This window comes from Bufo bufo, chromosome 4 (genome assembly GCF_905171765.1).
Source record: "Bufo bufo chromosome 4, aBufBuf1.1, whole genome shotgun sequence".
Lineage (NCBI taxonomy): Eukaryota > Metazoa > Chordata > Amphibia > Anura > Bufonidae > Bufo > Bufo bufo.
Window position 1 is genome coordinate 491909265 of NC_053392.1, and position 10969 is coordinate 491920233.

The following is a 10969-nucleotide window of genomic DNA, read 5'->3' on the forward strand; positions in this document are numbered from 1 at the left end:
CTCCCCCCTTGTGGAATCTGCTCACCACCAGAATTTTCTCATGTAAAGAGGAACTGGAATCAGATTTCACAGTCCAAGGTGCATAATATTATTAAGTTGGGTCTCTTCGACCTGATGACACTGGTGTACTTTAAAAAATCCATGTCAGAGTGGCTGTACAATCCTTTTAGAAAATATTTCTGACTGATGGTAATGGGGTTTTCTGGGATTCCAGGCACCTATAGAGCTTTTAAGTCCAGTGTATTTAGGAACTAAACTCAGTCCCCCCTCACCTAGTCTATTTGACAAGCTTCTTTCCCTTGCTGCTGCTGAAATCTCACTTTGATTGTTACAAGTGGATATGAGCAAAGTTGAGAAAAATTAATCACAAAGTTTAGAATACCTAGTCATGAAGTGCATTTCTTTGTGAGTAGTGGGCACAATCATGGAGAACAGCGATTGCACCTCCCCCGTCATTAAACGCCTCTGAATGCCGTGTTCTTCGCTGTATGAAATTAAGGCTTTCGGGGGTTAATCGGTGAAAAAAGTAAATAAAACTACTCGCCTTATCCATTTGAGCGCAAAGAGACTTCTGCGGCCATCTTGATTGAAGATCCTGTGCAAAATCTTGTGCAGTGCGTGATGACATTATCACGCTGGCTGGCTTGGTGACATTACAAGTCATTTCGCACGAGATTTCGCACGGGATCTTCAATCAAGATGGCCGCGGCGGCCTCTTCGCGCTCAAATGGATGAGGAGAGTATGATTTTTTTAAAATTGTATTTTTTTTCCCCATTTCAGGGAAAATTGATTTGTTACCACGAAGCATGAGGAAATTCGGCTTTGTGGCAAATCGAATTTTCCCTGAAATTCGGATTGAAATCCACTTCGGATACTTCGATTCACTCAACACGAACTACAAGCTGTGGAGATCGAGTTTATTTCATGAATGCAGTGAACTCCTAACTTCTCTAAAGGTGAGAGACTAGCAAACTTTCAAAAAGGATTATGCAATGATTCTGACGCAGATTTCCAAAGTAAGTACACCTCATCTGGTCTAAGAGCCATTTTACCCTTTTAACCCCTTAGCAGTCAGATTAGAACTATAAAAACTCTTCTGAAAATGTTTTAAATAAAGATATTGAATTCAATTCTCAAGTAAATATAGTTGGACACATCTCGGGTGCCCTAAAAGGTAGGGATCGACTGATATTGATTTTATTTATTTTTTAGAGCAGATACCGATAATCGGTGAACTTTCAGGCCGATAGTCAATAATTTATACCGATATTTTATATATTATAATATATATTATATGAGTTGGTAGTCACTGAGGTGGTGGAAATTAGCATTTTGCACTAGTATATTATAAATGTACGGTAAATTATAAATTAATAAAGCCCTTAGTTGTTAGTCAATTTATAATTTACATTTATAATATACTAGTGCCAATTTCCACACCATCCCCCCTCCTTCTCACTGACTTAATTAACCCCTATCAGACTTTATTTATCCCCTATCAGACCTCAGATCAGACTTTATCTATCCCCTATCAGACCTCAGATGAATAAAATAAAAACAAAAACTCCTCACCTCTCCTGCGCCGCGGCTCGTCTTCATCTCCGGGTCCGGTGTTGCGCTGCACTGTCATCTGACAGTCCTGACGCTGTACGGGGTCAGGACAGTGCAGTGCGGGCCCCATCAAAGACGACCAGGGAGGGTGAGTATCGGAAGCGCTTGCTGCGCTTCTTCTCTGCTCCCGGCACCCGATGCATACTTGTGAGCGATTCTATAAGCGCTCACTAGTATTCACCTTATACGCATTATCGGCAAGGTTAGATACCGATGATGTGCAAGATTCTTAATATCGGCCGATAATATCGGTACGTCCGATAATCAGTCGATCCCTACTAAAATGGTTGTCTGGGCTACAGATATTGATGATCTATCCTTAGGCTAGGTCAATCAGATCAGTGGGTGTCTGACACCCGACACTGCCACTGATGAGCTGTTTTAGGGAGCTGAGGATAGTGATTGATTGCAGAAGTCAAAAGCCCTGTCCCAGCACATAACAATGTTAATGATGTGCTGAGATGGTTATGTGACTGCAGCAGCCATTCACTGTCCTCAGTAGTAGACCACTGAGGACAGTGATTGGTTGCAGTGGTGATGGCAGAAGATTTGGACCAGTGCCGCAGAGAATGACGCTGGAGAAAGGGGTGAGTATAACATGATTTAAAAAAAAAATTATAATCATGTTAGGGCTTGTCTAGGTTTCTTAGTTATCTCAAACAACCCATTTAAGCTAAATTGTTATTGTAATGATAAGAATTCAGCTTAAGGCCTCATGCACATGACAGTATTTTTTCACGGTCCGCAAAACGGGGTTCCGTTGTTCAGTTTCCGTGTGTTTTCCTTGATTTTGGAGGATCACCAGACATTAAAAGTGAAAAAAAAATCTAAGTAAAGTTTGCCTTGCAAATGATAGGAAAAAACGGACACGGATGACAATCTTGTGTTCCTCCGTGTTTTTTCACAGACCCATTGACTTGAATGGGTCCGCGAACCGTTGTCCGTGAAAAAAATAGGACAGGCCCTATTTTTTTCACGGACTGGAAACATGGATCACGGACACTGATGACAAACGGTGCATTTTCCAAGTTTTCAACGGACCCATTGAAAGTCAATGGGTCTGCAGAAAATCACGTAAAACAGAACAACGGACATGGAACACAACAACGGTCGTGTGCATGAGGCCTAAAGAGGTTGTCTTACTTCAGTAAATTGCACTTATCACGTAGACAAAGGTAAGGAAAAAAATTGCAGTAGCGCCGTGGCCTTTTTACTGCCTTCCCAAGGCCAGTGACGTCACGTTAATCAGTGACATGGCCTAGGCACAGCTCTGCGCGATTGAAGTGAATGGGGTTAAGCTGCGATACCAAGCACAGCCGCGATCCAATTACTAATGTATTGTAATTGTCCATATTGCCTCCTTTGCTGGCTTCATTTATTTTTCCATCACATTATACACTGCTCATTTCCATGGTTATGACCACCCTGTAGTCCAGCAGCAGTGGTCGTGCTTGCACACTGTAGGAAAAGGCACCATCCTCTCTGGTGGCTGAGGCCATAGGAGAGTGCAGTGGCATGCAATTTTTCCTATAGTATGCAAGCACAGCCACAGCTGCTGGATTGCATGGTGGCCGTAACCATAGATTGAGCAGTGTATAATGTGATGGAAAAATGTATTAAGCTAAAAAAGGAGGTAATATGAACAATCACAATACATTAGTAAGTGCCATGTATTAACCTTGTTTACATGATAAATGCCATTTACTGAAGTGAGACAACCCATTTAAATAAGTATTTAATTCCCAGGAATGTAGAGATGAGGCTAGAGAATGAGCTGTCATCTCCTCTGACACTTGTCTCTGTGAAGCATTGTATATGAAAAGATGCAGGATACAGAGGATGGTTGCAATCTATTAATAAACTGAAAAATGTTTTTTAGCCCCAAATAAGTCCAGTAATAAAAACTGCATTCAAATGTGTCCATAGCCTTTAAGGGAGTTTTCCAAGATTTTAATACTGATGACCTGTCATCAGTATCTGATCAGTTGGGGTCCAACACATGGGACCCTCACCGATCAGCTATTTGAGAAGGCAGCAGCCCTTGCAGTAGCACCATGCCCTTCTCCCTGCTTTCCCTATGCCAGTGACGTCCCGTTCATCAGTCACATGGCCTAGGCGCAGCTCTGCCGCATTGAAGTGAAGCACAGCCGCTATACAATGTATGGAGTAGGCCGTGGCGCTCACAGGAGCCCCAGTGCCTTCTCAAACAGCTGATTGGCGGGGGTCACGGATGTCTGGACAATGGGTCATCAGTATCAAAATCTCTTTTAAGGCTTGAATTCCAAGTATTGTAACCCAAGTTACTGTGCTTTTCTTTTGCAGCTGTTTGGGGTGTTCTGGGCGGCTTACAGTGCTGCATCGTTATTAGTTGGAGAAGAGTTCAAGACGAAGAAACCGCTTCTTATTTATCCCATCTTTTTATTGTACATTTATTTTCTATCTTTGTACACTGGAGTGTGAGGATCAATCCGTTGCTCTATTGATTTGGTACATTGAGAAAGTGTAATGCTGGATGGGTTGGTGAGTGGAGTCACCCTCCCAAACCTATGGTGTGTATTACGCCTATGTGTATATATTAAACCCAGAGCTCTTGTCAGGGGACTTTTCCTTTATGGCAATATGGCGCAGGCCCGTCTGACATAGAAGGGATCAACAAAGCAATTAAAGTTCTAACTTTTTTTATGATATTAACATTTATTTGTCTTACATTCAATCTAAATGAATACCTAAAGAAAAAGCCGCTTTTAATGGATCTTTTCCACCCCCACACAATGTATATAGCACATGACTGTTATCCGATCTGGTCCACGTCTCATTCTTCATGCCACTGCATAGAAGCCAACTTTCATTTAGTTTTCAATAAGCAGAATGACGAGATGCATCGATGCGTCCTGCCCTAGCTAAGAATAAAAAAATGTCATTTTAGTCTTCTGTCTGGGATGAGCTTCTTACAAGGTGACTTTCTACTCCTGTAAAATGTTTGACATACAGTGGTTATTTTGCCACATTTGTCTGTGTAGGATCTTAATAAAAAGGCTAACGATCTACTTTGACACAGAAAAATCGCTAAGGTTTCCCCCGACGTGAGCTATTTTCATGTCTGACCATTTAAACAAAACAGTCTGGAAATATACATAGTTCCTCTGTAAATCAAGAAGTTACATGACTAATGAGAACACATTTTTGAGATGTTTTATATTCGGATGACCATCCATTGAGGGGTCGAAGACAAACACGGATGCCATTGCTGTAACAACACCTACTAGAGGTCTGCAGCGATGACACAGAAATCGCCGTGGCTTTAAAATCTTGAGGGAAAAATCTATGTTCACCAATCTTAAATGTCTTGATTGGGTGGTATTTTAACTTTTTTTTTTTTTTATTTGACTTGTTTTGATGTCTTATGCATTCTTTTGTATTAAAGCATTCAACAACTCGTACAGTAGGTGGAGAACCTCAGAAAACTCATAGAGGTCTTCCAGTTGACAACGTACGTGATGGGTTTGAGCTTGTCACATTGGAGCCAAGTGTTGCGTTTTTATAGATTATTATTTCCTTTTGCGTTCATACCTTTCAGTTTTCTGAGATAAAAAGTTAATCTTTCCCTTTTTAATAACAAAGTAAATCATATAGTGCTGCTGAAAAAGGAAAAAGAAAAAAAAAATATCTATCCCTAGATTAAAGTGCAATTGTGCCGGATGGTGTACTTTTTGGTGGTTTAAGTGTCTTTTTTTTTATTTTTATTTTTTATTTCATTTTTTTTTTTTTGTAGATATGGTAAATAAATATTTATGAATGTTGATTTCAACCAGTGTAACAGTTCTTGATGTGATACTCATCATTTCTTTAATTACTGTTGCACATAAAACTTTTTTATAGATTTAATTTCTGAATCAATACAGAAAAATAAACTGCAGAGAAAAAATATGTCTTTGGTTTGTATGTCTTTTGCTATAGGTTTTCATTAATCATAAAAGAAACGGTTGCTATATATTTGTTTAAAGTCATAGATAATCTGTTGTATTTTTGCAACTGTTGTATTCCTGACATTTATCAAAACTGGTGTAAAGGAAAACTGGCTTAGTTGCCCATAGCAACTAATCGAATTCCATCTTTCATTTTTCAGAGCTCCTTTAGAAGATGAAAGGTGGAATCCGATTGGTTACTATGGAAATTCTGTCATATTTGATTGGAAAATGAGTACAACATGCTACAATATTTTTCTTGTCAAAATCAGACACCCGACAGACCCACTGTAAGTCAATGGAGTCTGCCAGGCACCATTGGTGTCCATTATAGGATGGATCCATCACTCAGTTATGTTTGTCTTTCTGCTCTGGTGGAGGAGCAAAAAAAAAGAAAATTTAGCAGAAGTGAGAAAAGGGCCTAAGGAGACATAACCAGTAGCTCCACAGTTGAGACTATAAAATTCTGCCCACTAAAAAACAGCCATATTAACTATTCCTTTTGTCTGGGGTAAAAGGTTACTCCCATGTTGACTGTTTCTTCTTCCCACAGCAAAAATGTTGCTGCCAAAAGTGATGGTGACTTATTCCCCTCACACGGATACCAAATATACGCACATTTGGTAAACCTGTCATTTGGAGTGGAGATAAATGGCTGTCAGCCAAACTGGTATTCTTACACCTTTTATCTCCTTAGGCCAAATGCACACGGCCATGTTCCGTGGCCGAGAGCGGTCCGTGGTATACCGGGCTGGATTCCTGTTCAGAGCAGGAGCGCACGGCGTCACTGGTTGCTATGACGCCGTGCGCTTCATGCCGCCGCTGCACTACTGTATTACTGTAGTGCAGTGGCGGCATGAAGCGCACGGCGTCATAGCAACCAATGACGCCATGCACTCCTGCTCTGAACAGGAATCCAGCCTGGAATACCACGGACCGCTCTCGGCCGCGGAACACGGCTGTGTGCATTCGGCCTTAGTATGAGTGCAGGATATACATAACCAGAGCAATAGTGAACAATGCATTTAAGGGTGCATTCACACAACCGTATGTATTTTGCTGTCCGCAAAAAATACGGGTAAAGTCTGTGTTGCATCTATTTTTTGCGCACCCATTGTAACAATGCCTATTCTTGTCCGCAAAACGGACAAGAATAGGACGTGTTCTATCTTTTTTTGGAGCTGCGCAACGGACATGGATGCGGACAGCACATTTTTTGCCGCCCTATTGAAATTAAGGCGCCCGCGTCCAATCTGCAAAAAATGCCGTGGGCCTAACAAAGGCCTTCCATGTATGTTAGCCCAAAGGAGTTTAAAAAAAAATTAAAAATTACAGAATGAAGTGGCCTAAATAGGAGGAAGTGCTCAAAACCCCAAACACTGTAGCGTGTTTATACCCGAGGGAGCAATCCCTCCGCATGTGAACCCCAGCAAAAATGCATATAATGGAGGATGTCGGCAGCGGATCACATGCACCACAAAAACATCCTACACAAGATGGAATAATGTGTGGATGAGAAAATAAAAATCCATAAAATCACTGCAAAAGGTGCACCACAATAATATGCTACTGACAATACTGGCCAATTCCTCACGCTGATGTTAAAAACAGACTTTGGCTAATATATTCCAGTCAGGAACATATCTGAGCCCAAGTCAAAGTATCTCAGTGTGGCATTCTGTCACAATAGAAGTCTATGGCCTGCATAACGGATCCGTCTGGTTTATGTTATGCAGGAGAAGACTCCAGCATAATGACAACTGTAAGGATCCGTTATGCAGGCTATAGACTTCTATTATAACGGAATGAATAACAGAATGCCTCTAAAGGCATGGAATTGCATTTTGGTCCGTGGTAACGCAATCCATAATGCAATTCAGTAAATATCGCAACACAAACCGAAAACGAATTTCAAAATATTTGCTTGCTCTTCCTGAGGCTTGCTGTACTAAGTGGGCTTCTTATTAAGTGGAGTTAAAGAAAAGGACTTCTGGTGCTGAGTGTGATTTTGTGGGAGTGATTGCAGGTGGCTGAGTGTGGTTTGAAGCAGAGATCTTTGAAAGTTACGTTTTTGCATTTTAGTACTGCCATTTAAAACTTTTTTTTCTCTGCTGTGTATTGCCATTTAAGCCCATTTTTTTCTCTGCTTGATTAAGGGGAGTGGCCTGGGCAACCATGTGCTATAAATTGAACCACTGAACTCTCCCAGAGCTTGCTCTACTAAGTGGGCTTCTTAATAAGTGGAGTTTAAGACGAGGAGTTTAAAGGGGTTATGCACTTTGTTTTAACTGATGATCTATCCTCTGGATAGATCATCAGCTTCTGATCGGCGGGGGTCCGACACCCGGGACCCCTGCCGATCAGCTGTTTGAGAAGGCAGCGGCGCTCCAGCAGCGCCGCGGCCTTCTCACTGTTTACCGCCAGCCCACTGACGTCACGACTAGTATCAACTAGCGTGGGCGCGGCTATGCTCCATTCAAGTGAACAGAGCTTAGCCCCGCCCACGCTAGTTGATACAAGTCGTGACGTCAGTGGGCCGGCGGTAAACAGTGAGAAGGCCGTGGCGCTGCTGGAGCGCCGCTGCCTTCTCAAACAGCTGATCGACAGGGGTCCCGGGTGTCGGACCCCCGCTGATCAGAAGCTGATGATCTATCCAGAGGATAGATCATCAGTTAAAACAAAGTGCAGAATCCCTTTAAGACAAGGAGTAGGAAACTAAGGTTGGATATAATTTCCTTTTGTGTTGTTGGCTTGATTCTAGCTAGTCCTTCAACTACAGCAGACCGGGTCTAATTCTAAATCAGATTTATTGTTTTACTTTTTTACTGTTGTAATCCCCATTTAGTATGTGTTGCACAATTGACAACGCAGTCCAGTGCACATCTTGCATGATGTATGCAGTCCTGGAACAGCTGTTGGAGGGTGTATATCTTTGTTCAAGATGTGAGCAAATTACCCATTTGGAATCGCAAATCGAGTCTCTAAATGGGCAAGTTGCAACACTGAGAGGCATTGACAATTTGCAAAAGAGTTTGCTTCTCACAGAGAAAGCACTCTTTGGGGTAGATGAGGGGGAGGGTGACAGAGAGGAGGCTGAGGAAAGTGAGGTAGCTAGCTGGGTAACAGTTAGAAAGCAGGGTAGAGGGAAGAGTGCCAGGGAGGCTAGCCCTGATCTGACACACCCCAACAAGTTTTCACGTTTGGCCAATGAGAGGGATGTCAGTCCAGGGACGGCACTGCTGCAGCCGGACACTTCCTCTGCCAGTCAGGGGAATGTCAGCTCCAGTAAGCAGGGAACCAGGAGAGCAGGGCAGGCCAGACAGGTGCTGGTAGTGGGAGAACAGATAGGGCAATCTGTCACAAAGACCGTGATCGCCAAACAGTGTGCTGTCTTCCTGGCGTTACAGTTCGACACATCGCGGATCGGGTTGACAGATTACAGATTACTGGGAGGGGCTGGAGCGGTGATGGTCCATATCTGAACCAATGACAAAGTTAGAGGTAGGTGGAGAGTCCTTAAAAATGATTTCAGGGATTTAGGTCAAAAGCTTAGGGCAAGGACCTCAAAAGGTAGTATTTTCTGAAATACTGCCTGTACCACGGGCCACACAAGAAAGGCAGCGGGAGATTTTAGGGAGATTAACAAGTGGCTCAAGAACTGGTGTAGGAAGGAGGGGTTTGGGTTCTTGGAGAACTGGGTCTACTTCTCTGTCTGCTACAGGCTCTATTCTAGGGACGGGCTGCACCTCAATGGGGAAGGGGCAGCTGTGTTGGGGGAGAAGATGGCTAGAAGGTTGGAGGAGTGTTTAAACTAGGGACTGGGGGGGAGGGAAATTACACTATAGGAGGGGAAGATAGTGCAGATAGACACCCGGGGGCAAGGTAGTTGGTCTGGGGAGGAATGGAAGGAGGGACGAGAACAGTTCAGAAGGAAAGGTGTAGGGTAAAAAAATATACATAAACCTCTCAAATGTATGTATACTAATGCCAGAAGCCTGACTAATAACTGGGGAGCAGGAATTAGTGATGTGTGAGGAGAACTATGACATAGTGGGAATAACTGAGACATGGCTGGATGATAGCTATGACTGGGCAGTTAATGTACAAGGTTACAGTCTGTTTAAAAAGGATCGCCAAAACCAAAAAGGGGGAGGGGTATGCCTTTATGTAAAGTCCTGTCTAAAGCCCACACTCCGTGAAGATATAAGTGAGGGACATGAACATGTGGAGTCACTGTGGGTAGAGATACATGGAGCTAAAAACAACAATTAATTACTAATAGGAGTTTACTATAAACCACCTAATATACCAGAGTCCACAGAAAATCTACTACTAAACGAGATAGACAAGGTGGCAAATCATAATGAGGTGGTTATTATGGGGGACCTCAACTACCCAGATACAGACTGGGAAACTGAAACATGTATATCTCATAAAGGAAACAGTTTATTGCCAATAACCAAAGACAATTACCTCTCCCAACTGGTTCAGGTCCGACTCGAGGGACGGCCATACTGGACTTAGTATTAACCAATAGGCCTGACAGAACAACAGATGTGCAGGTTGGGGGACACCTGGGAAATAGTGACCATAAAGTAATAACCTTCCAATTATCATTCAAAAGAGCGTTTCTACAGGGAGGAACAAAAATACCAAACTTCAAAAAAGCTAAATTTAGCCAACTAAGAGAGGCCATAGGCCTAACTAACTGGGACAAAGTCCTCAAAAATACAGCCACAAAATGGGATATCTTTAAAAGCATCCTAAAAGCTCATTGTGAGAGGTACATACCGTATGGGAATAAAAGGTTAAGGAACAAAAAGAAACCAATGTGGATAAATAGAACTGTAAAGAAAGCAATACATGTCAAAAAGAAAGCATATAAATCACTAAAACAGGAGGGTGGCATGGAAGCACTGAAACACTATAAGGAAAAAAGTAGAACATGTAAAAAAAATTAATAAAAGCGGCCAAACTAGAGACCGAGAGATTAATCGCCAAAGAGAGTAAAACTAACCCTAAAATGTTCTTCAATTATATAAATGTTAAAAAGTATAAATCTGAAGGTGACTTAAAAAGATTAAAATAGACAAATCACCAGGACCGGATGGCATACACCCTCGTATCCTAAGGGAATTAAGTAATGTCATAGCCAGACCCTTATTTCTGATATTTGCGGACTCTATACTGACAGGGAATGTCCCACAGGATTGGCGCATGGCAAATGTGGTGCCAATATTCAAAAAGGGTCCAAAAACAGAGCCTGGAAACTATAGGCCGGTAAGTTTAACATCTGTTGTGGGTAAACTGTTTGAAGGTTTTCTGAGAGATGCTATCTTAGAGCATCTCAAGGGAAATAGGCAAATAACGCCATATCAGCATGGCTTCATGC

General features: G+C 42.2%; 1 protein-coding gene across 1 annotated transcript in view; it reads left to right on the top strand.

The window, feature by feature from the left end:
* YIPF4 (Yip1 domain family member 4) overlaps positions 1–5265 on the top strand; it is a 32828-nt gene extending 27563 nt beyond the window's left edge. The window contains exon 6 of the mRNA XM_040429566.1: positions 3935–5265. Coding sequence (XP_040285500.1) covers positions 3935–4072 — 138 coding nt within the window. The 3' untranslated portion in view covers positions 4073–5265. The remainder of the gene's footprint in view (positions 1–3934) is intronic.
* Positions 5266–10969: the final 5704 nt, after the last annotated feature.